This window comes from Leucopleurus acutus, assembly GCF_964270905.1.
Source record: "Leucopleurus acutus genome assembly, chromosome: 21".
Taxonomy (NCBI): domain Eukaryota; kingdom Metazoa; phylum Chordata; class Mammalia; order Artiodactyla; family Delphinidae; genus Leucopleurus; species Leucopleurus acutus.
Window position 1 is genome coordinate 25,884,136 of NC_139163.1, and position 25,943 is coordinate 25,910,078.

A 25,943-nucleotide genomic window follows, 5' to 3' on the forward strand; every position below is an offset into this window, starting at 1 on the left:
ATGCTAGAGGGAAATGGTTCATGAAAGGAAGGCAATGGATGCGGCCAACTTCACTGCTGTCTTAGTTGAAGAAATTGCCACGGCCACTCCAACCTTCCGCACCCACCAGCCTGATCAGTCAGCCGCCATCAACATGGAGGCAAGACTCCACCAGTCACGTGAAATAAATTTCTTTTTCTTTATGGCTATGTGACCAACTTGGTATACATTTAGATGCACTTTTTATTTCTTTCCAGTTTTTTAGGAGTGGCTTCTTTCTTGCTGCTCAATCACTTTTCAACACACTCAAGCACGCCTTCACCCCCCGAAATCCAGCAAAACTGCTCTCGTTCAGGCCATCAGTGGCCCCCTCGTGGCCAAATTCAGTGGGCACTTCGATATCCCTCTTATCTGGTCTCTAAGAAACATTTGACTCTTGACCTGCCTGTCCTTAACACTGTCTCTTCTGCTTGTGGTCAGCCCACCCCTCCTGGTTGTCCTTCCATCTCTCTGTCACTCCTCCTTTCCTGGATCCTCTGCTTTCTCCTGGTCTTGAAAGCTTCTAGTTCCTCAGATCTTGTCAGGGACCTTTTTTTCATTGCCAACCCTCTCTCCTGAGGTGATCTCGTGCTTCCCATGGCCTTCAACACCATTGATGTATGTCTAGCCCATACCCATCAGTGAGCTTCAGAATCACACATTCAAATTTCTACCTCTATCTCCTTTTGCAGTTCTCATGGGTAAATTTAACATCTCTTGTTTTTTCTTTCTTCTTTTTTTTTTTTTTGGCCGTGCTGTGCTGCATGCAAGATCTTAGTTCCCCAACCAGCGATCGAACTCATGCCCCCGGCAGTGGAAGTACAAGAGTCCTAACCACTGGACCACCAGGGAATTCCCTAAATTTAACATTTCTAAACTGAAATTTGAACCTTCGCCTCCAAAGCTTTTCTTTCTATAACCTCATTCCTACTGAATAACTCTTCCATCCACCAAGTCATTTAGCCAAAAACCTGACTGTCATCCTTGTTATTCCCTCCCTTCCAGCTGGCCTGTGGCTTTCACTCTTATCCACCACCCCATCTCCATTAAACAACTAACTCAAACAATGTCACTTCTGTTCTTAAATCCCATTATCATAAGTTAAAACTCCTCACCGTGGCCCTTCCATGATCTGACCCCTGTGTCCCTTCAACCTCGTTTTGTACTGCCTTCCCCGCCCTCATTAAGCTCCAACCAAATGGAATTTGTTCTCCAATAAGCCAAGCTCTATTTTGCCTCAAAGTTCTCACCTATGCTCTTCTGTCCGGTCTTTCCCCAACTCTTGCCATTCTTCTGGTCTCAGCTTAAATGCTTCTTGCTCAGAAATGCCTTTCCTGGACTCACCTCCACACCCCCTCCCAGTTTAATTCAGGAAGGCACTGCATACTTTTTCATGGTTGGCACGTGTATATGTTAACGTTTGTTTAGTCTCTGTCTCTTCTGTTACACCGTAAGTGTCTTAGAAATAAGGACCATGTTGGTTTTTGTGTGTTGGCACAGGGAGCAGTGGCTGGCACATAGTAGGCACTCAATTAATATGCACTGGCAGCTGAAGAAATAGGAAAATTTTGAAATATATGCTTTTCAACGTTTGACTCTAAGTACAATTATCCGTATCAGACTTCTCTACAAATGGCATGTTCAATAGGTATCGGCTATGCCCAGTGAAGTAAAGCAAATCCTTTTTATGCAGAATGAAGGCAGCACCTGCAACATAGTATATACTCCATAAAGGATGCTGCATTCATTAGGATGACTAGGGGAAATACACAGGCTTTCTTATTTCTGATAGACCTATCATTTAGTCCCCTTATTTTTGGAGACTTTTTAGAAACAAAAAGAGCTTATATTTGAGAATGACTTTGAGCATTTATTATGCATTCTTTTTTTTGAATTTTATTTAATTAATTTTTTTATACAGCAGGTTCTTATTAATTATCTATTTTATACATATTAGTGTATATATGTCAACCCCAATCTCCCAATTTATGCATTATTTTATGTACTCTTCCTGACCACACTCTGAGGCAGTTACTATGATCTCCATTTTACAGAGGAGAAAAGCGAGGCTTAAAGAGAGTAAGAAACAAAGCCAGGGCCTCCCAGCTAATTAGAGGCAGAGCTGGGTTTAAAACCCATTCTTTGGATTCCAATGCTGGCTTTGTTTACTCCACTATACAAATGAACCTCATAATGAGGAACAGAAGGGAGAGGACCCCTGATTTCCTAAAACACAGCCCCAGTTCATCACTGACTCTTACCAGTGAATCTTTTGTTTCTCAACTACTGAGCCCTTACCCCTTTTAGAATGAATAACTATGGACAAAAATTGTTCATTCAAAATGGCTCTTTCCTGATCCGTGCTAGCTACATGCATTGCTCTTTGTAAACCAGACTTTAAAGAAATTCCTTCTAATTTATTTTATTCTATAGGCACGGCTCACTTAAAAAAAAAAAAACACAGATTTTATATGAAGATTTTCGTGTTTCAAAGTATATAAATGAAAAAGTGAGAGTCCTTAGATCTCATTTTTAAGACCTTTTTAGTCATTAAAAACTCAGAATTCCTTTTAAATAATGAAATCCACCTGGCACAGTTAAGGCAATTATTCAATTCAGTGTGCACCGTGGCCAGAACACACAAAGCCTGGAATGCATGGCCTGTTTCTCAATCTGAATGTATAAGTTTTTAATCTTACACACCTGTAATGAATTTGCTGGGGCACTGTCTTTGCTCTATCCTCAGCATACAATAGAGGAGTCTGCTTCTTTGCAGAATTAAATTGAGGCCATTGCATCCTAACCACAAGGAAATGCAGATTTCCCCCTCCTCAGCGTCTTCCTTTCAAAAAGGTTGCTTCAAGTGGCATTTAAAAGATAATTCTAGCTTGCTAAATTTAGGGTGTGGAAAGAGTCCAAAATGAGAATATTCCATGGATAATTGTGCAAGAAATGTTAATATGTGCAGTAAGAGGAGGATGTCTTACACTTTTGATGCACTTCTCTATCTCTCTCACCCTCTCTCTTCTTGCCTTGACACCCAACATATAATTTAGCAAGGTGAGACGTTACCTGAGGCAGTGAAGGATGCTTTTCCACCGCGACTGCATTTTCAGTATAAAATGATTTCATATCTGAGTTATTTCTCAAACCAGCCTGAGTCAGAGCCACTCGTCAAAATTTATCCACAAGTTATCAGAAAATGCTTACCTTCTTCATATTCGAGGTAGATTTCCAGTTATACTCAGTAACAAGTTCACTTGTTAAAAAAATAGTTAGCTGTACAATTTAAGTTACCTGTACAAGAAATGTACTGGTATCTGAAGCTTGCTTTGAAATGCATTGAAAAGTACCTGGATTAAGGCTAGATGGGTAGATAGGGGATAAAACAAATATTGCAAAACGTTCATTGTAGAATGCAGGTGTTCACTCTACAACTAACACTTCAATCTGAAAAGGATAAAGGTGGGCAGTCCCCATGGATTCTGCTAAACATCCTACAAGGCAGCCCTACAAGAAAGAACCAGTCCCAAATGTCACTTGTTCTGATGTTGAAAAAGCCCTGAACTAGAAAATCTTAACATAGATTAATAGTAAGACTTTTAATTAGCCAGTAACTGGAGAGAACAGGCATGAATAAATGGAAAGCTAAGAATGAAGATAAAATGTCGGTCTAGGATTTATATGGGATTCCCTGAAATCACTCTAGATGATTAAATTCATATCTACTAGCAAATAACATTTTGACTTGGAATTTTGTCACTGTGATTTGAGACTTTCTGTCTTTCGATCTGTAAACATATTTTCAATACTGTGAATAATATATCTGAATACATTCTTGGAAAAAAAAAATTTAAAAGGTGGCTGGTCCCAAGGTTAGTGGGAATCTGCACCTTAGCTCCTAGGTAGCACCCAGGAGATGGTGCCGGTGGAGGCAACTGTGTGGGACATGGAAAAACTGGGCCCTTGACATCGCAGCAAGCTTCCCATACTGCAAACCGGGCACAAAACCAGTGATAGAGGCAGGGTCTCTGGGGACCAGCAAACAGACCTATCCATGGTTAAATAGTGTTTTCAGAAGGATGGAGGGAGAGGGCTGATCTGTGTAAGACTCTGACTCATGAATAATTTGGGGAGGAAGGCAAGCACTGCAGATGGGGAGAAAGCCTGTGACTCAGGGTCAAAGACAACTTAAAGAAAACAATACGTTTCTGGAACGTCTGAGTTTGTGATGTTGAAGGTCACCACTAAGGTCTTGCCCCTTGGTATTTATCCATCCACACTTAAAATACTCCAGCTTCTTTCTCATGGTACTTTTTATAGCTTCTGTTTTCTTGCAGCATAAAATCTGAGCAAAATAATCCCATAGAGATCTGCTCAATACTGAAGGCCAGGAGGATGACTCCCCGGCTGGGTATAGTAGTACTATTGCATTTTGGATTTGTTTGGGTTTTTTTCTGACTTATGCCCAACTTGACAGCCACTGTGCTTCCAGATCCATTTCTCCCACTGATGCAAACCCGGTTTTTCCTTCTTTGGGGTTTGGATTTTTTAGCCTTTCTCACATTGATTGCGTCGTGTCCTTAATGTATCAGCATCACCATGGATTCTATTTCTGCCTTTGAGGATATCAGCCGCCTGCTTGAGACTGAATGAACATATATAATATGAAATATATAGAAACTCAGAGGTGGTCCCTGGGGTTGCTTACACAATCATTTGGGTATAAACCCTTTGGAACTGGTGTTTCTTTTGAACCATTCATGACAATGATGGCCTGTCAGGAGGACTCTGCAATGGCTTTGGGGCTCTCCGTCGTATCAGGGAATAGGCTGGGATGAAGCAAAAGAGGGTAAAGAGAGGAAGAGGGAGAAAAAAGGAATGAGAGAAGAGAGAGGATGGATAAGAAAAATGTGCTGGGACTTCCCTGGTGGTCCAGTGGTTAGGACTCCACACTTTCACTGCTGAGAGCCCGGGTTTGATCCCTGGTCGGGGAACTAAGATCCTGCAAGCCGAGAGGTGTGGCCAAAAAAAAAACAGAAAAGAAAAAGGAGAAAGAAAAATGTGCTGAGTTGCAGCACCAATGGAGAGGTGATAGATTGTGATGAACAGTCAGAAGCCGTCAAACACGTTTTCTTGGGCTTCCTGGTGCTGTTAGCTTCCCCTTTGTCTGCAGAGCACAGGCCCTAGTTTACAGCTGAGACTGTCACACGGAGACAGGATCCAGGGCCGTGACAAAGCACGAAGGTGACATCGGTGACGTCCTCCCTGTCCACAGAGCCTGCCAGTTTATCAGGGAAGGAGCTGAATGCCCATGATGCTTTTTAAACTCGGATCAGTAGGAATCCAATGCCGTTGTTGGCCTGGGGCATGGTAAACAGCTAGTCTCTTTTCCCATGAATGGCTTTGTTGTACAAGCTTGCATGACTGGTCATCAGTTTGTCCTTCTTGCCTCCAGTTTGGTCACATCTAGCCCTCTGGATCTGTGTGTATGGCTTTAACAGAAGATTCACCTGTGAGTGATAAGGTCAAGGGCACTCCAGATGTTATTCCGACGCCCAGGGAGACAGAAGAGGGTGGTAGAATGGAAGTCAGAGGATGGGTTAGACTTATGGGGAAAACATGGCACAACTGGGGAGGCATCAAAGGCCCTAGTGAGAAGGGGGAAAAGCCCCAGTGGGGATGGAAGAATTGATGGGAGAAAGGGGGCATGCGAGGGCACAATTCTTCAACATCAGTTGCCCCATTCTCTCCAAGTCAGTGATTTTCAAATTCTCCTCTGAGTTCTCACCCCACTTTAATTAACCATTGTGTCAAGGGTAGAGCCACGTAAGATTTCTTTAGAAGAAGCAGCAATCCACTGCAGAGTTAAAAAAATCTGTAATCCTGGACAATGGCAAGCACAAATCCTTTGCGTTACCCGGGTTCCCTGTCCTCCACGACTGCCTCAGCCCGGGAACTAAAAGCACCTGCTACTTTGAGTATCTTCGTAGCAAGTAATCTGCTGCCAGAGCTATGTGGGACGTGGAAGCCAATGATGCTTAGATCCGCACGATCGGAGTTTGTGCCTTGGTTCCGATGCTTCTGTCTGTGTAATTATGAGTAAGCCATTTATTTGCTTTCCAACGCTCTTTTCCTGATCCCAGACGCAGAGGGATATACACAGAAAGGAAAGCAAAATGTATTTTGTGAAAGAACTTGGTAGGCAAGTGCTTATCTTTTGATTGACTCATGGTGTTTGCTTGCCATAGATAAGCTCATTGAAGTCGGAATCCTGGTCTGTACGATTATCACCCAGCTTCTTTCCATTTTTTACCCTTTGAAACATGTCTAGAGTCAAATTTTTCAGTAATGGGAATAGTACTAAGCACAGTAGTTGCCCATCATGAATATTGTGCGCATGGATAAGATCATTGGCTTTGCTCCCAACTGATGGGCAGGTTTGAAAGAAACTTTAGGATTCTCACCCTGTCAAGTCCCAGGTTCCTTGCACTACACAGAACTCTAACCCCCAACCCTTTCGCACTCCCACTTCACATGAATTCTTTGCACTCTCTGGCACCCACGGCGGTTAATCCTTGTGTCTTTTTCTGCATGTTACTCTCTCAAGCTCCAGCTCTCGTCATGTTTCCTTGCAGGCACCCCTGCTGTCACTTCCACACCAGTTGAGCTAAAAGAGTCTCTCTACCATGAGTTCCTCACCCAAATTAGTGTGCCTATGCCCTTCCCCAAGGCAAGGGCTGTCCTGTCTTCCAGCACCTGGCACAGTGCCTGGACCAGGCAGCAGATGCTCTAGAAACTCTGAACTGAGTAACAAGACCACATTTATGACTATAAAATTGGGACTTGTGACTATTTAACTTGTGATCAGCTATTGATCAAATTCCACCTGATCAGCCAAAAAATACCCAGTGTCCCTGTCTCTGTGTGCTGTAACACCATTCTACCAAGCTGTGTTGAAGCCTCAAAGGTAACACAAGGCATTCTTACCATCGTTTTGACGTCAAGACAGTGCTATTCAAATTTGCAACACAGACATTCTGGTGCTAACATTTTACTCAGAATACGCCAACACTGATGAGTTTTCCTTGAGATGAAGGGAAGTGGTGAGGGAGGAGCTGGAAAGGTTGAGGCCCACCTGGAAACCACCTGTTTCCCACCTCATTCCAGTGATGCATCCACCAGGAGGCTGCGGCAGGAACTGGTGCTCTCAGTGAAGAGATCCAACCCTGCAGGGTTGGCAGCAACGAGCAGGGGGTAGAGGCTCCGAGGAGCAGCTGTTACTTCTCAGCGTGTGAAGAGGTGGCAAGAACAGGCGCACCGTGGGGCAAAGGACGCCACCAAGACAGGTAGCGACAACTTCACCAGGACTGTCAGATGCCCAGGTGGCATCTCGGGTCTGCCCTGCCATGAGCACCAACTGTGCTGACAGGCTCCATGGCTCAACTGCAGGGCTGGGAGGGCATCAGACCTAACCTGTAGGTCTGTCTTCTCTGGAAGCATAGGCATCTTTTGTATGTCTGTGACCCACCACTACATTAGACTTTCTTTGCTCAAGACCTACCAGGAAGTGGAAGGTGCGTTCCTAAGCAGCACAGTTGGGGAAACACATGAGTTTGTGTTCTGTTTTACTGCAACATTGATTTTTTTTTCTGTTAAAGGCAAACAATAATGCCTTCTACTTCTGAGATATTGTCTCAAATGACTTTTTAAAAAAGAAAATAAAATCTTGGAAGTATGAGGGAAAAAAAAAAGAGATGCTGGACCATTGGCCCTGCCCTGTTCCACTGAGCGGGGGGCCGACCACAGCCCAGCTGCTCCCTGCTTGTGATGGCTACGAAAATTGTTCCTGGCTCTCTCCGTCCATTTTGCAAACGCACGATCAACTCAGCACCCCTTTAAGACGTTGGCAGAGCACAGTTGGAGGGCATGGGTGCCAGACCTGAGTGCAGCTGGGAGCATAAAAAGTTAACAATACTTCTAGATGTAGTACACAGGGTAGGATGAGTCAGTGATTGTCAGCTAGTGGGTGAGAAAAAAAAGTCTAATGAGGGAAAGAAATCAAGCCTCCATGGTAGCAATGTGGACCTTTCCTGTGTTAAGAGCTCAGTGGCTTGAATTACAAGGAGAATTCTATGAATGACAAGTCTTGGTAGCTGGAATGCTGTGGTACCACACATCAGCTTTCTTTCAAAATATTCTAGAAATCATGTGAATGAGCCTGGCTCGGTCAGGTCTTCAAGCATATTGATGTGAGTCCTAACCTATGCTGAACAGGTAATAATTAATACCTGAATAATTCTTGTCAAGGATCAGGAAACTTTGTGCACGTGTATGTCTGCTCTGAGCATGGCAAAGTGAGAAGAGGCAGTTCAAGAACCTTGTTCCCTCTGTTGGCAGAAAAGGGCCAATGGACACAAGCCACAACCACAGGCAAAAGGTTAGAGAAACTTGTTATTAAATTTAATTTGCTTTAAATACATACCTTTTTCCCACCCTCACCCACTTGGGGGAGGAACAGAAAACCCCTACCCCTTCCATTTGGGGGATTCCATGTATAAAGCCTGAGATGGTAAGGATGAAGTATAAAAATACTATTTACAAAGGGGAAGAGGGTGTCCACCGCGACCTTAATATCCAGACACCCCCATCCCCAGGCCCCCTTTTTGCTCCTTTAGAAAAAACCCCTGGGAATCCTTTTGGGTGTAGACCAAGCCCTTCCTCTGGGGCGGTGGATACTCAAACCCCAACACGGAATAGGAAGCTCTGAGATCAACCGAGGAACAGGGAACGGATAGCACCTCAGATCTCGGAGGGGCAGGGGGCTGCCCTCTACCCCTCTGTAGTCAGCAGGCCGGCCAGCCAGCCTTTGTTTCCATAGGTCCCATGTAAACATTGACTTTTCTTCTGTTCATCCCTGCTCTTCCCATTTCCTACAGAGCCTCCCTCGCTTCCACTGGAGGCACTTGGTTCCTCCATCTTTCCTTCCTTCCCATCTAACCTTCCTCTGGAAGGAGTGGGGAGGTCACAGGTGGGGCAGAGCCCATCTCATCCCTTCTTCTAGGTCAGGGCAGCTTGTCCTCCTCAGCAGAACCGTCAAGGGGGTGTGCTCTAAGTTCTTGGCCAAATAGGAATGGATTTCTTTTCCCAGAGCAGGGACAAGGCGGGCAGATAGTCCAGTACCAGGATACAGTGGTCCTGATGGGCAAGACCATCAGAACTGAGTAGCAGGGAAGCAGGCTTCAGGAAGCAGAGAGGTGGGCAAGTCTAGTCTCACCCTGAGGCCGGAAGACCAGCCCGGCACCCCCGCCCCTCCAGGTGAGCATGCCCATCACCACCCAACAGTCTTGTTGCACTGCGGCTTCGCGGAAGGACCAGGCACCCGTGAGGCTAGAGGTCTTCTCCAGGCCTTGGTATGAAGGCAGCACTCACACCAGCTCATCCAATAGGATCCCGATGCTCTGGGTGGCCTCTGAGGGACCAGCAATGGGCTTGTTACACATGGGGCAGACACAGCGTACTTCCAGCCACTTCACCAGACACCTGCGGGCAAGAGACGACCTGTTTTTCCCTAAGAAGATACCAATCTGCTCCAGCTGTCTTTTCATGGAGCCCAGCTGCTTCTCAGGACAAGAACCTCTCTATCCTCAACCTGGTCTAACCCCTCTGGCTTGCTTGGTGTCCAGACAGGATGAAGGGCATCACCGGCAAAGGGGAGATGGGAGGGGTCGGGATTGGAGGCTCTGGAAGATGCTCCCTGCTTATTTCTTCCAAAGCCACCCCGGGACACACATATCCACTGTGGACACTTACTTGCGGTGAAAGGCGTGTTGGCATGAGAGCACGCCCAGCTCATCCTTCCCCTTGAAGTCTTCCAGACAGACTGCACAGGTCTGCTGTGGGGAGAAAGGGGCCGCGTGATAAGAGATGGGGGAGAGCCTCACTCCTCCATCCTGAATACCCAGCACCTCATCCTCCAAGAGAGAACATCCACCCAAGAGAGAACCCACCCTGACAGGCGGTAGCCATGAACCACAGGGGACTGCTTTAGATTTAAGTCGACCCAAATAAGCTGAAATTCAACATTTAGTTCCTCAGTCACACTAGCCACATTTCAAGCGCTCAACAGCTGAGAAGTGGCAAGTGGTCCCCACACCGGATGGTCAGATAGAGAGCATTTTCTATCCTCAGATTTCCACTGGGCAGTGCTGTTATAGAGGAACCTTTTTTTTTTTTAAACTGAAGTATAGTTGAATTACAATGTTGTGTTAATTTCTGCCGTACAGCAAAGTGACTCAGTTATACATATTATGTTTTTTCATATTCTTTTCCATTATGGCTTATTATAGGATATTGAATATAATAGTTCCCTGTGCTATACAATAGGACCTTGTTGTTTATCCATTCTATATATCATAGCTTGCACCTGCTAATCCCAAGCTCCCAATCCGTCTCTCTGCTACCCGCCCCCCTCCCCTTGGCAAGCACAGGTCTGTTGTCTGTGAATCTGTTTCTGTTTTGTAGATAGGTTTATTTGTGTCATATTTTAGATTCCACATATAAGTGATATCACATGGTGTTTCTCTTTCTCTTTCTGACTTACCTCATTTAGGAGGATAATCTCTAGGTCCACCCATGTTGCTGTAAAGAGCATTATTTCATTCTTTTTTATGGCTGAGTAGTTCTGATTTTTAAGCCTTTCTAGCCTAGGACCTTTGGTGAGGGGGCACTTATCAATAACTAAAGGAGGGGGGTCTGGTGTATGGTTTACATTCTTTTTTTTGTGATACGCGGGCCTCTCACTGTTGCGGCCTCTCCCGCTGCAGAGCACAGGCTCCGGACGCGCAGGCTCAGCGGCCATGGCTCAGGGGCCCAGCCGCTCCGCGGCATGTGGGATCTTCCCGGACCAGGGCACAAACCCGTGTCCCCTGCATCGGCAGGCGGACTCTCAACCACTGCACCACCAGGGAAGCCCCGGTTTACATTCTTTAAGTCCAGCCTTACATTCCAATATATTATAACCCCTTCAATCCCAGCTGAATTACTCTTCTGGAGGAGAGCTAAAGAAACATTGGAACTTGTGGACATCATGACAGTGGACCCCAAAAAGAGGGATGAAATGAGGCCATGTCCAGGCAGAGTCTTGTGTGTAGTGAGACCTGTGATCCTCCCCACTCATACAACCACACACACGCTCTCTGTAGGAGTGTCCGTGGTTATGGAAGGAAGTCTTGGGAAATGAGTTAGGTGACCCCAAAGGCATAGGTGGGAAAGGAAGAGGAAATGGTGTAGTCCTAAATGAGTCAGAGTTGAGGGGCCCCAGGGAGTGGGTGTGATGCGGGAGGGGAGGGGAATGGAGGGAAACAGGGAAGAACCTCAGGGCTGGACACACGCATCAGATCCAGTCACTACGACAGAGCACACACAAAGGTAACCTCTTTCAGACCAAGACCTGGGGTCTGAGCAGGGGAAAGTCACCGAAATCTGGCATGGAGTGGTCTTACCGTCTTCCCCATTAAGATTATGCCTAGTGGGCTTCCTGGGGCCGTCGGTCACACCATGTATCCAAACCCTTTTGTGATCCTTTTGTTTTATGCCTGCGCTGGTTCAGTTCCAGACATAACGGATTCTGCATATTGATCACCTCCTGGGATGAGTTTTATTTGGCCCAAGGAAATAGGAAGGCAGGGACTAAAAGGGTTCCTGAAAAGGTCAGGCTGAGATTGCTGGAGAAGGTTTGCCTTACCCGCCGGGCACTCCCGCGACCTGTCCCAATGCACTCACCCCATATAACTGTAACTTCTTGGCATCACCTTTAAGCACCACCTGGGGAAAAAAGTGGAGGCCTGGTATCAGACGCAACCAAACACAGGGGCCAGGTGGTATCCGCCGCCAAGGAAGGGAGGGAGTCTTTGGCCCCACACAGGAGTGCCCCCGTGATCCTCCCGTGAAGGAGGAGGGCTTTGGGCCCTGCCTGGGCCCAGCCAGACTTGAGGACGGGGAAAGGAGTTAGCCTCAGAGGGGGCCAGGGGTGAGGCCAAGGGGGAGGCCTGTCCAGCTTAAACCTGCTCTCTCCCCACACCTCCTCCCCAAGCAGGGCTAATAGTGGATGAGGTCTCGGGGCAACACGTAGACTTTATTTACCTCTTTATATCCGTATCGTTCACTCTGTGCCTGGTTCCGGAGTTTGCTGAGGAAGCAAGAAAGAGGGGAGAGAAGAGATCATTATGTCTTTGCACAAACAGCCATTCAGAGCAGGAGAGGCCGGCTGGCTGCTTGGGGCATCCTTTTGGGGGTGGGGAGGTGTGCTTCCCATAGACACATGGAGTATGCGCGGGACCCTCTGCAGGTCACCAGAGTGGGTTAAGGACTCAAGACTCTTACTCAGGTTCAACTGCCTCAAAACTCACTGCCGGCTCCCCCAGATTGGGGGCGTCTCTGCAGAGCGCGCTAATCCTGAGTTGGCCAAAAAGTTCGTTCGTTTTTCCATATGATGCGATGGCAGACCCGAACGAACTTTTTGGCCAACCCATAGTTCATTCACCCTCCCTGCTGTCTCTGGTAGGTCACTTCCTTCAGGCTCCCCAAATATACAGGTCAACCATCTGCTCGCTGACTGTATGGAAGTAAGATTTTTTTTTTTTTTTGGCCGTGCCACGCAGCTTGCAGGATCTCAGTTCCCTGACCAGGGGCTGAACCCACGCCCTCGGCAGTGAAAGCACGGCGTCCTAATCACTGGACCACGAGGGAATTCCCAGAAGTTAGATATTCTTAAGAGGGACATTTCCACCAAGCCAGGGGAGCAGGATAAAGTCTGTTGAGCCTGGGGAATTTTCCACTCAGAGAACACAAGTATTCTGGAACCAGAGCACACGCCTGCCCCACTTCACAGCGCCAGGCCAACACAGGCAATTCCTTCTTTGTTTTCCTCTTTTTGTTTCAAGCTGGTGGCCCGCATACAACTGGACTCTCAATGGCCAAAACACAATGGCCAGAACACGCCGTTACTAATGGCAGGAGCATAATTGTGATGGAGGATTTGCAAAGCCTGATGTCTGCACCAATTCCAAACAACTTCCAGAGGGAGAGACGTCCCTTTTTGCAGATGAGGAACACGGCGTCCAAAGAAGTTAAGTAACTTGCCCAAATGCCAGAACTGGCTGGCAGCAGAGTCTGGATTTGAATCAAAGTCGATCTGATGACAGAGCCCGAGCTCTCCAACACACACTGTGGCCTGCTTCACCAATTAGGTGGCACATACCATGGTCCTGAGAATATGAGATGGTTTTGGGAAACGCCCTTTCATCAACAAGCCTCCGACTCTGAATGGCTTACTATGCAGATGGCTAGGGCCATGATCACACATTGATCATAATTATTATTCTTTTTTTCTGTTTTATTTTCAGTGAGGGAAACCTTCTGAATTACGCAGGGAGCTCTATGTCCTCCTGTACTTGGGGCTTTCTCTCCCACGGATCATTTCTACCAAAGAGCTGTGTTATTGGAAGGAAACCTGAGAAAACCACCAGGTTAGGTAGGATAGAGGTAGCAAACCACGGCCTCCTGAGAGCCAAATCCAGCTGACTGCTTGTTTCATAGGGCCTAGAAGCTAAGAACGGTACTTATTCTTAAATGGCCGAAAGCGGGAATCAAAAGAATATTTCATGCCATGTTAAAATTATATGAAACTCAAGTTCAATGCCTATAAAATTTTACTGGGGCAGAGCCACGTTATATTGGGTTGGCCCAAAAGTTCATTTGAGGGTTTCCACAACATCTTATGGAAAAACCTGAAGGATCTTTTTTTGGCCAACCCAATAGCTTAGGTACCATCTATGGCTGCTTCCACACAGTAGGGCTGGGTGGTTCAGACAGAGATCATATGACCCGCAAAACCTATAATATCTGGCCTTTTGCAGGAAAAGATTGCTGGCCTGAGTCAGAGGCAGGGAATCTCCACGAGCCTCAGTCGAAGGGAGCGAGGTAAGATGCCCCAAGAGCAACACCGAGACACTGGAACCAGAGCGGAGGGGGGTGCAGAAGGTCTGGAAGAGCCGTATCTGATGCACAGCCAGGGGACAGGTTACGATCGGGCTGCCGCCACCTCCATGGCTCCTAACAGGAGGTCAGGGGACAGGTGGGGCAGGTGTTCCCCTGCCTTGGTCTGAGGGTGGGATCGGACAGTTTCTGGTCATTGGAGGGTTGGGCTAAGGGCCTAACCAGGGCTTGCACCATTCCACCCTTCCCTTTTTTTTTTTTTTTTTGCACGGGTCTCTCACTGTTGTGGCCTCTCCCGTTGCAGAGCACAGGCTCCAGACGCGCAGGCTCAGCGGCCATGGCTCACGGGCCCAGCCGCTCCACGGCACGTGGGATCCTCCCGGACCGGGGCACGAACCCACGTCCCCTGCATCGGCAGGCGGACTCTCAACCACTGTGCCACCAGGGAAGCCCCCACCTTTACCTTTGTACTACTTTCATATATACACTGTGTCCCCACTTCCAAATGAGAGGGGCGGGGAAGGATGTACCCAAAGCTTAAATGATCAAGTGCGACCTGCCTGATATTGGGTTAATCTGGGGAAGAAAGAAAGTGATCTCATCGCCGGGTGCTCACAGCCGCCTTCTGAGGGAGACGCAGCTGCTCTGTTAGCAGGTATGTACAGAGTAAATAAGGAAGTGGTGAGGAGTTGCTTCCTGACTCAGAACGAGGGGTTGTCCATCTCTTAAGCCTCGCCCGCCTCGCCTGCAACATGGCTACACTTGCAGAGTACGTGCAGGGCCTTTCTGCTTGCTGTGTCGTAGGGTGCCTGGGGTGCCCTCCTTCTCCACCCTCGGCCCTTCCATCTGCCGAGCTCCCTTTAATGGTCTCACCTGAGGATCCTCCAAAAGCCTGACTCTTAGAGCCGAAGACTATCTCTCGGAACAGTCAAGCGCTTCAGAGCCGCATTCTATATTCACTCTGCATGTAGATTTCCATGTCAGGAAGGTATAGATTGTGATGAAATGGGGCCAAAAGGGTTGCAAGGGAAACAAAGCAAAAAGCAGAGATCCTGGGCCATCCCAGCAGGGGATCGAGTGCCAACAACTCTGGACAGGTGGCCTTCTCAGCTGTTGGGTGAGCAAAGGAACTAAAAATACCCTGAATTCAATGAGACCATTTCTAGCCGCTGCCAGTGGGCTCTCCCCAGCTTTTCCCCTTTTGCAACAAACAATGCAGCCAGGTCCCGAAAATAATGGTTCCTTTCCTGCCCAGTTGTACTTCACGGGCCCCTCCATCCTGTGTAGGGCAGAGATCAGCTCCTGCAGTCGGGGGATGGGAGGCAGGGAGACAGAGGGGGAGCAGAGGCTCGCCTTGGCCGATGAGCTCACCAGGTCAGGAGGGGGGTCACGGGCCTATTTTGGCTGAGGAGGAAACCGAGAAGCAGGGAGAGGAAGTGGCTTCTGTGCTTGTGTGTCTTTCTATATATAGACACTCCCAGGCTGCCACATGCCAGCAAGCCAGGGACAAACTGGCTTCGGGCAGACTGCAGGACAGAGGGCAGGGTGGCAAAGGGGCAGATTACTGCAGGAGGAACAGGTGGCGCCGAGCAGCCCCGCAGTGGGGAAAGCTTCTGGTATCATGTGGTTGCAGCTCTGTTCTTTAACTCCAGCCAAACAAAAAATAAATCAGCCATACCCAGAGCTCCCAGCCCGTCCTTCTGCAGGACCACAATCTCTAGCTGCAAGGCGGTGGCCATGGATGCCACAGCTGTTCCCATTCAAGGAAGAGGAATCCGAGAAGACCAACATCTAGAATCTGAAAGACTCTCCCTAACTGTCATCAGACTAGCTCACCTCTCCATCTTCCTGGATATAGGACCATCGGCAGATCTGTTACTGTCTGAGCATATGCATTTCCTCATTTATGAAGGAGAAGCAGGCTGATACCGAAACTGGAGGCAAGTTCTGAGAACTAAGTAAGCTAAATGTTTTACAAAATGCTGACCATGATGCCTGGCACACAGAAGGTACCTAGTAGAGAGTAGCTAAAACCCTAAGATCACACCTATCAGTGGCAGCATCGGGAAATGAAGCCCGGTCACCCACATACTGGCTCAGAGTAATTTTGTAGATTTTCTTCTCTTGACCACGTTTGCAGCCTGGCATGGGTGTGCCTCTGTGTGTGTGTGTGTGCAGGGGCCAAACAGAGTTGGTTTTACAGCCTCCTGCCAGCGTCACACAAAAATCTTTGCTATGTCTCCATCTTCCGTCTCTGGGGAGTTGTATAAATTGCTTCATATGGGAAGAGCGCAGTGGTTGGTGGTCAGGAAGACGAAAGAGTTTGCAGAAGAAAACTTAGGCTTGGGGAAAGGGGAGGGGTGGTGAGATATGGGAAATCTACCCTCACTTACTAATTAGATGCAAATTTTAGACTCTACCTCTTCTGCAAAGACTTGTAAGTGGAAAATTCCAGTCCCGGGGACTTTTTAAAGTCCTGAGAAAGAAGGAGCCCAAGGTATGGACGGGGAGCACAAGAGAGCAGGGCCCACGGGTACCTCCCCTTCTTAAGAGGGAGCTCCTCCAGCCCTAGGAATCCGGACAAGTATCTACCTTCCCCCAGCCTCCTGCCAGGTGAAGCACTCAAACCCACTGGGACATCTCAGCGGGGAACAGGAACTCCTTTTTCCTTCATCTTAATTTAATCTTCTTAGGTGATTTGATCAGACACCAGCCTAGACCCCAGCTGACATCCGTCTACCCAGGCGTTGGGTGATCACGTGTTTGTGTGTGGGGGGTTGTGTGGCTTGGTTATCACAATGGCTCTCAGGACCATTAGCACATTCTAATGGTCAGGGGTGTCCAGTGTTCCCCAAAGCACAAGACAGTCCCATACAATGAGGAATTGTTAATACCAACAGGGCACCCTAGTCAGAAACACTACTGTATTTTCCACTCTGAATACCAGGCATGCCCCACATTTTTTTTTTCTTTTTTTTCCCTGCCCCACATTTTTTGATAGAAAACAGCCACGAGTTCCCTTGTCTGCAAGTGAAGAAAACAGTTCCTGGAGCTTGGCTAGCACAGCCACGCTCAAGAAGGGATGGTTTTCGGTTTTTTCTCTCTCAAACATAAGAGCTTACGAGGCAGAACAAATAAGCGGCTCTGCAGACACCAGCTTGCTAATATTAGCCTCTGGAGGGATGACAGCAGGACTTCCCAGGAGGGCAGAGGATCATGACATTGGTGTAATGATGCCTCCCGTCCCTGGCCATCCAGAGAGTGTGAATGGGCGGAGAGAGACAGCTAGGGACCACTGATGATATTACCTGGACGGTCATTCTAGGCAACCTGAGAATAACTGGCCAAAGGGTGGGAACGCAGCCCAACCCATGTTGACCTTATCGGCTCTCCGACAACTTGACAGGCTGACGTAAATAGAAACACCAGGCCTCAGGGGCCCAGCCAAGGGCAGGACCAAGGCCTGTCCTCAAAGCAGCGGCCCCGGCTGGAGGCTGGTGACTCTGCGACTGGAGCCTCACTCAGCTCACCCGACCCACGGCCGCCGCCTCCTAGACTCCCCCAAGCCCAGGTCAGCCAGCAAGCCGCCCACCTGATGAAATAGCAGCAGAAGATGAGGCTGAGCATGAAGACAAAGATGCCTGTGCCGAAGATGACCATGTAGATGTTGAGGGGAAGGTCCTGGAAACTGATGGGTGGCATCGAGCAGGACTTGTTGGTGCTCACCAGTCCCAGGCCGCAGAAACACCCTGCAAAGAACGGGGAGGGAAAGTATTACGACAGTGGGAAATTTACCACTGGGGCCACTCTGTGTGAGCAAGGATGCAGGGAGAAACGGCAAACCTCTGACTCGGGGGCTTCCTTTTTTTTTTAATTGGAGTATAGTTGATTTACAATGTTGTGTTAGTTGCTGGTGTACAGCAAAGTGATTCAGTTAGACATATATATATATACTTTTTCATATTCTTTTCCGTGATGGTTTATTACAGAATATTGAATATAGTTCCCTGTGCTATACAGTAGGTGCTTGTTGTTTATCTATTTTATATACAGTAGTTTGTATCTGTTAATCCCAAACTCCTAATTTACCCTTCCCTGATTCCCTCTCCCCTTTGGTAACCATAAGTTTGTTTTCTATGTCTGTGAGTCTGTTTCTGTTTTGTAAATAAGTTCACTTGTATCATATTTTAGATTCCACATACAGGTGATATCATAGGATATTTGTCTTTGTCTGACTTACTTCACTTAGTATGATCATCTCTAGGTCCATCCATGTTGCCGCAAATAGTGTTATTTCATTCTTTTTTATGGCTGAGTGATATCCATTATGTATATATACCACATCTTGATATCCATTCATCTGTGGATGGACACTTGGGTTGCTTCCATGCCTTGGCTATTGTAAGCACCGCTGCTATGAACATTAGGGTGCATGTATCTTTTCGAATTAGAGTTTTCTCCAGATATATGTCCAGGAGTGGGATTGCTGGATCATATAGCTATTTTTCGTTTTTTAAGGAACCTCCATACTGTTTTCCGTAGTGGCTGCACCAATTTACATTCCAGGGGCTAATATCTGTACCCTAGTTCCAACACTTACTAGCTACATGATCTTGGGTAAATTATTTAACCAATCTACGAAATGGGATCATACACACAGTACTTAAACCAGCATCCCCATCTAGGGGATCAAGGATTCAGGCAATGGGCGGAAAATGGAAAACTCATTTCCATCAGGGAGAAGCCTATACAGTGCAGTAGGAAAATGAAGAGCCTTAGGTGAGGAAAGGTACACTTGGGCTCCAATCCCACCTCTCCCTAGCTATGTGACCTTTAGGAAATTACCTCGCTAAGCTCCACTTTGTCACAGGAAAACAAGCAATGTGCAGAGAGTACCGAAAACGATGGTGTAAGAAATGCGCTTTGTAAATTGCAAAGTGCAGTTGCAAAGGTCATTTGTCATTATTAAGCTACCTGCTCCGGAAGCCAAACTGCACCAGGGCCAGAATAGAAATTGCTCACTCTGAGGCTGGGCCAGCATTCCAGAAAGGCGCGGGGGGGTGAGGGCAGGGAGCTACAGCTAACTTTTACTGGCCACCTTCCCCCTTTCTACTCAAAGCCTTGCCATGCAGTCCCCTAATGGCAGTGGCATCCCCAGAGCTCATCAGAAATGCAGACTCTCGGGCCCACCCCCACTGAACTGACTCAGAATCTATTACAGTTTAACAAGGTCCCTTCAGCTTGGGAAGCACTGGTGGCCACTGGATGCTTCCCTTTCTCACATGACCCAGGGCTAAATCCTGATTGGTCCAAAGGTGGTAATCACCTTGCCCTTGCCAGGGGTTTGGTTTTGGTGTAGGTATGTGACAGAGTTCTGGCTGAAGAAACAAAGAGCAGATCTGTTGGAAAAGACAAGATTTTCTTTTTTTTTTTTGGCGGGGGGTGGGGCGGGGCGGGTCACATCTCCCCAAAACAGCTGGAAGGGTGGCAGCCAAGTTATAGCTGGAAAGAGAGAAGTTCAATATCAAGCTGGTGGCAGAGAGGACAAGGAAAGAAGAAAGATGTTGTCGGTTGAGTTGCTGGATTAAGCAATCCTAGAGCCACTATCTTGGGACTACTGGTTCTGAGAATTAGTAAATTTTCTATCATGTTTATAAAGAAAAATAAAAGATAGGATTTAACCACAAGCCAGTTGAGTGTTTTTTCCTGTTTGCAGGCAAAAACTATCAATGATCTGAAAGGTAAGCCTCAAACTCTTGGATTTCAGAAAGTGCTGGGACAAGAAGCCTAGACTTTACCATACACCTGCTATCACCCAAGCACATTCTCAAGCTATAACTTAACCTTTGTAATAAGGCCACTGTGAAATGTTACTCCCCACCCCGCCATGGGGAAAAAAGACTCAATCATCATTAAACAATGTGTGTACAGTCAAACAGCTAAGAAAGCCTGGCTTCAAAGCCCTCTGGGGAATTCCCTGGTGGTTCAGTGGTTAGGACTCCATGCTTTCACTGCCGAGGGCACGGGTTCAGTACCTGGTCAAGGAATTGAGATCCTGCGAGGTGTGCGGGGGTGGGTGAACCTCTCTAGACTCAAGCCCTCAATGTGGGTTTTAAGTACTTTCCTGACGTCGTGGTTAGGAGACAGATCACCATTAATACACTTTGGAATCCTACACTGTAATTAGCGAAGCAACCCCAACTCAGCAGAAAGACTGGCTTGAAAGACTGGAGTCATCTTTGACCTCATATATCTCAGCCCTCTTCATCCCCGAGATCAATCTAGTGATCGATATAATGAACCTCCCCCTCCAAACCTCTTTCAGATTGTGTGCCAACTGTACTGCCAAGTCTCTATTCCAGACAGACTTTGGAGCCCAATTCTACTCCAAGTGCCTATTAACTAATGTCTAGTCCCTCCTCTAATTTAGCCCACATGTCTGACATTTCCTTCCACTTGGTTTCTAGCGTGTATTTCCCAGACTCATGACTGGCTTCAAGTCCTCCTAAACACGTGTGTGTTGGGTCCCCTCTTTACCTCCCCGACTCAGTATCCTCCAGCATCACCCCAGGTGGGCCAGCCTCCTCTCTAATTCTTGCCCATCTCTATCTTCACCTGCCTCCACACCTTCGTTCACGAAGCTTTCTCTGCCTGAAACTCCCTTTCCTTCCCCAAAGTCCCCCAAACCCGGTCTTTATGATATTCCAGGGACTCCCCACCCCGAAATCTGTAGTGCCCACAGCCTGTATCACGTGTTCCAGCTCTGGCACACTCTGTAACCGTCTTATGTTGCCCAACTGTTCCTAGAATCAACTTCATTTAACTCGAACAGGCATTAAGCAGTGATTACATGACAAGTACCACAACAGACACTGAAGATAAAAAAGCAAAGAAGAAAGACAAGATGATTTTATCATCTAGGGAAGAAGACAGACACAAAGGTTTTCATCATACAAAGTGAGGGCCGTGGTAGAGGTGTGATTATACACAATCCTGAGATCAGAGATGAGGGATTCCAACAAGCCTGAGTGCTGCTAGGTCTGAGGACAGCAAAGTGCACTTCTGTACATTCTCCAGTGTCTACCCTCGTGCTTGGCGTGTTTTCAACAACTGGTTAACAGATAAATAACTCCTAATTTTTCTCAAGACGATCTGGTCATCTTGGCAAAAGCTCCCACTTCAAAGTAAGGAGACTGAAGTTTGGGAGAATTGCCCAGAAACTGCCCTCAGCTAACAGATGACCAGTCAAGCAACAAGTACTGCTGCTGGCTTGATCTATACGCCGACCTAGGCACTGTGGGAAAACAAAAAGTAAAAGTAGTTCTTATCCTGAAAAGACTTTTTGGTTAAAGATGGAAGTAAATTAATGAGCTACTAAACTGTGTTCAGCCTTTGCTTCTGAGCCTCCAGCTTGGGTTAGAAAGTTTTCACCACTCCTTCACCCTCCACTTAAATATTTGATCTCTGTGGGTCAAAAGAGATCAATTTTCCATGAAGACATCATGGTGGACTGGCCAGGGAGGGACAGTTTTCTGTCTACTCTGGAAAGGGGCCTTTCGGCTTCTCTTCCATGGAACTCTGTCCTCAATGCCAAGAGGCCTTCTTCCCCACCAGGCACATCTCCCTAACCCTGTCTCATCAACTGTTGATGCCGTAAGAGAGTCTAACCCTCAACCTGCCTTTGCTCTCCATGAGCTGGATCCCGGCATCTTTAGGGTCCCAAAGAACTTCACTGGGTTCCCTGTTCTGGGAACTTGCACAGCAATGGCCATAGCGAATGCAGAGGGTTTACATGTATTCACTCTGGAGGCACTCTGGCCTCAGCACTTTATCAGTTTATCTTGACCATGTTATCTTACTGAGAGAAGCTTCCCCTGGGGCTCCAGGATTGAGTCAGTGAGTTTGGGACTTTCTGTGATAAAGAAGTATGGGGGAGGGCTTCCCTGGTGGCGCAGTGGTTGAGAGTCCGCCTGCCGATGCAGGGGACACGGGTTCGTGCCCTGGTCTGGGAAGATCCCATATGCCGCGGAGTGGCTGGGCCCGTGAGCCATGGCCGCTGAGCCTGCGTGTCTGGAGCCTGTGCTCCACAATGGGAGAGGCCACGACAGTGAGAGGCCCACGTACCGCCAAAAAAAAAAAAAAAAAAAAGTATGGGGGAGAAGAGCTTCATAGCTGAGAAGAGATGGTCCATTTGCTTGCATTCTGATTAAAAAGAAGTGAGAAAAGTATACCTTGGGCTAAAACCTGACAGTGGAGTAGTTTTTCCTCTAAACTTGTAAGGACAGAATACCAACCCCAGGAAAGAGGGGCTTTAGATATTTTTCACAAAAGTGTGCGGAGAAGGATTGCTTCTTCACTGGAGTCAGAAAAGTCATCTCTCTGTCACTTTAAGAAGTGACAAGAGGGACTTCCCTGGTGGCGTAGTGGTTAAGAATCCACCTGCCAGTGCAGAGGACACGGGTTTGAGCCCTGCTCCCAGAAGATCCCACATGTCGCAGAGCAACTAAGTCCGTGCGCCACAACTACTGAGCCTGCGCTCTAGAGCCTGTGAGCCACAACTACTGAGCCTGCACTGTAGAGCCCGCGAGCTTAGAGCCCGTGCTCTGCAACAAGAGAAGCCATCACAATGAGAAGCCCGGGCACCACAACTAGAGAAAGCCTGCACGCAGCAATGAAGAACCAATGCAGCCAAAAATAAATTTTTAAAATTTTTAAAAATTTAAAAAAAAACAAAGAAATGACAAGAACAGGGAACTATATTCAGTATCCTGTGATAAACCGTAATGGCAAAGAATATTAAAAAAATGTCTATATGTGTAATAACTGAGTCACTTTGCTGTACAGCAGAGATGGACACAACATTGTAAATCAGCTACACTTCAGTAAACAAAAAAAATTGAAAAAAAAAGAAGTGAAAAGAAACACAACACTGTAAATCAACTATACTTCAATAAAAATCAAATAAATTTTTAAAAAAAAGAAGTGAAAAGATAAAGCAGCAAGTCCTCTTCTGGTCTAAACCCTCACAGGAAAGGGGGCTGCCCAGAAGAAAGGCTAGTGTTAGTGATGGCCACCTTAGTTCTTCTCCTGAAGTCTGTTCCATTGTTTCCCCCGACCTATGAAAGCCTTGACATCAGAATGTTTCGTATCTGAGCAGCGGGCCGGGAGCTGGAGTGACGTCAAGAGAAGGGCTGGCCAAGAAAGACCAGTGGATCTGGGAAACGCTTCTCCTTCCCAGCCAACAGGAATCTTTCCCAGATGCTGGGATGCACCGTCCTTCCTCACCCCACCCCCTCATCCCCACTCAGGCAATGCTGCCTATCACACACACAGCTGGGTTCATTTTCAGGAAATTAGATCCTACCAGCAAGAGGAAGAGGGGGATGGGGGCCCCCTTATACACATGCTGCCCAAACCCTGCCTTAAAACAAAAGCCTCTTGAAATAATTAATGCAAGATCTGGCAAGAGTCTGCTCTCAATAATGGATTCCCACCCCCCTAACTAACCAGCCTACCCTACTGAGAGATAAAGCCAGCTGCTTGGGTCCCCCCGGTCCCCTTCCCCCTTTCACCAGAAGTGCCTCCGCCGCGCTCCCCCATTTCACCAGAAACTCTCCAAGCTTTAGAACAACGCAGTCAAGATCCTAGGGCCACTGGAGGGTATCAGGAGCCGAAGTTTTGAACTGACCCGCCCAGAAGGGCCCTCTCTTCAGGTAGCCTGGGCGAGGAACCAGACCCAAGCCCAACCTCTATGCATCACCTGAACCGCTAAAAGCCTCAGGTGGGATGAATTTAGCATCACCCAGGCCGGGGTGGGAGGGGTGATCGGGTCTGGAGGCGCGGCCACCGCCGAGGCACAGGAGCTAGTCTGGCCTTGGGGCCCGAGAGCACAGCTCTCCAGGCAAGCCCTGCTCTCAAGGGTAGCCGGACGCCGAAAACTCTGCAAGGCTTTATCAATCCAATAAAGCCACGCTCATTAGTCCGGCGTCTTCCACCGTCACAAAGCCCCCTCCGCCGCCGGTGCGAAGCCAACAAAGGCGCAGAGGAAGCCGCCCCGGCGCGCCACCCCGCACGCCGCACTGTATACATATTTAAAATAGCCTGAAAAGTTTCAGGCCAGGAACTTGAGCTCCTCTAGGAGATCCGAGCCCGAGCGCGGATTTAATTCTCCGACAACCACAACAAAGAACAGAGTTTGAGCGCACAAAGCCAAGGGAAGGGGGTAGGAGTGCGAAGCCGCCACACAAAGGCCGGGAACCCCTCGGCTCCCACGCCCCCCCCCCCCGCCCGCCCGCCCGCCGCCCGCCCGCCGCCCGCTCAAGAGATCCTTCCCAGCCCTGGAGTTAAACCTGAATATTTTTTTCCCCCCAAATTCCGCGGTGTGCAGAGCAGAGTCGGGCGCCAGGACGCCTCCCCGCCGGTCCCGTTTCAGGAAAAACTTGGCTCGAGAGGGAGAACGAGCCCTCGGATCTGAAGCCTGGCGCCCCGCTCTCCGCGTCTCCGGCCGGCTCCGCGCCCCTCGCCTTCTCGGCCCGGGACTCACCGTTACACCACTGGAATGGGTGCATCAATGAACTCTCGGCTGGCTTCCTCAGGCGAACGAACGCAGGCGGCGGGTCTGGCAGGCGGGGTGGGCGCGCCGGCTGGCGGGGTCGCGGGAGGGGCGGATGAGGTGCGCGGTAGCCGCCTTCCTCTGCAAGTCGAACTCCCTCCGCAGCGGGGGGCTTCGGCGAGGTGGGTTTTAGAGCAACAAAGAGGAAAGAAGAGAAAACAAACAGAAGGGCCCCCGGATCAAAGCACCGCGGAGGAAAAGCAGGAAGGGCCCCGGGGCTGGTGGGGGGCGGGGAGCTGCGGGGCGCCGCAGGGCCGGGTGGAGGCGCCCGGTGGGCAGAGGAGGGAAAAGCCTTAGCCCGAGGCGCGATCCAGTTGCCTGGGCGCAGAAGGTAGAAGCCAGGGACTTCGAAACTGACACGGTGCGCGCACGCCCCCTCCCTTATACTCCCCAGCCCCCTGCCCCGGGAAACTCCGCCCCCTTGCCGTCACCCGCCCTCTGGCCAATGGGAGCCTTCCTCTGGTCCCCGGGCATTATTTGCAGGTCTGCCCGGATCGGAGGGTGGGGAGCATCTTTGCTCCTCGGGCGCCTCCCCACTTCAGCTTCCCAGTCCTTGGGATACTTGAGAGAGAAGCGCGCGGCGCGGTGGGATGGCCGGAGCAGCCGGGGCCAACCTCCCCCGCTAGGAGAGCGGAGGAAACGGAACAATTAGTGCCACATTGTTTTCTGCCTCCAGATCTGTTACTGTTTAGCATTTCTATAGCTCTTTGAGAAGCCAGCTCCGGGGAGTGGTTACATTTCTGCCCAGAGGGCAAGAACTTGGTCCTAGGTGGCGGCTCGCACGTTCCTTTGCTCGCTTCCAAGCGAACTTTGCAGCAACAAGGTTGGACCAAGAGATTATCATGCTAAGTAAAGTAAGTCAGATAGAGAAAGACAAATATCGTATGATAAACCTTATATGTGGAATCTATAAAAAATGATAGAAATGAACTTATTTACAAAACAGAAATAGACTCACAGACAAAACAAAGTTATGGTTGGTTACCAAAGGGGAGAGGGAGGGATAAATTAAAAGTTTGGAATTAACAGATACACACTACTATAGATAAAATAGATGAACAACAAGGACCTACTGTACAGCACAGGGAACTATATTCAACATCTTGTCATAACCTATAATGGAAAAGAATCTGAAAAAGAATATCTGAATCACTTTGCTGTACACCTGAAAGTAACAACATTGTAAATCAACTATACTTCAATAAAATAAGTAAATACATTAATAATAAAATAAATAGCTGAATAGAATTCCATTGTATGACTATAACAAAACTTTGTTCACCAGTTGTTGGATATTTGAGTTATTTCCAGTTTG

The 25,943-nt window shown here is 48.1% G+C and overlaps 1 protein-coding gene across 2 annotated transcripts; it reads right to left on the reverse strand.

Moving 5' to 3' along the window:
* Positions 1 to 9,130: 9,130 nt before the first annotated feature.
* Positions 9,131 to 24,584, reverse strand: RNF122 (ring finger protein 122; the record flags this gene model as incomplete). 2 transcript variants are annotated; one of them, XM_082863659.1, is made up of 6 exons in its annotated part: positions 9,131 to 9,561; positions 9,832 to 9,911; positions 11,803 to 11,844; positions 12,163 to 12,208; positions 17,609 to 17,765; positions 24,560 to 24,584. In XM_082863659.1, 6 exons carry the CDS (start codon positions 24,582 to 24,584, stop codon positions 9,447 to 9,449), a joined length of 465 nt encoding a protein of 154 aa, XP_082719785.1. In that variant the 3' UTR covers positions 9,131 to 9,446. The 2 variants fall into 2 exon arrangements, with proteins under 2 accessions (XP_082719785.1, XP_082719784.1); XM_082863658.1 differs by having other exon boundaries at positions 9,832 to 9,914.
* Positions 24,585 to 25,943: the final 1,359 nt, after the last annotated feature.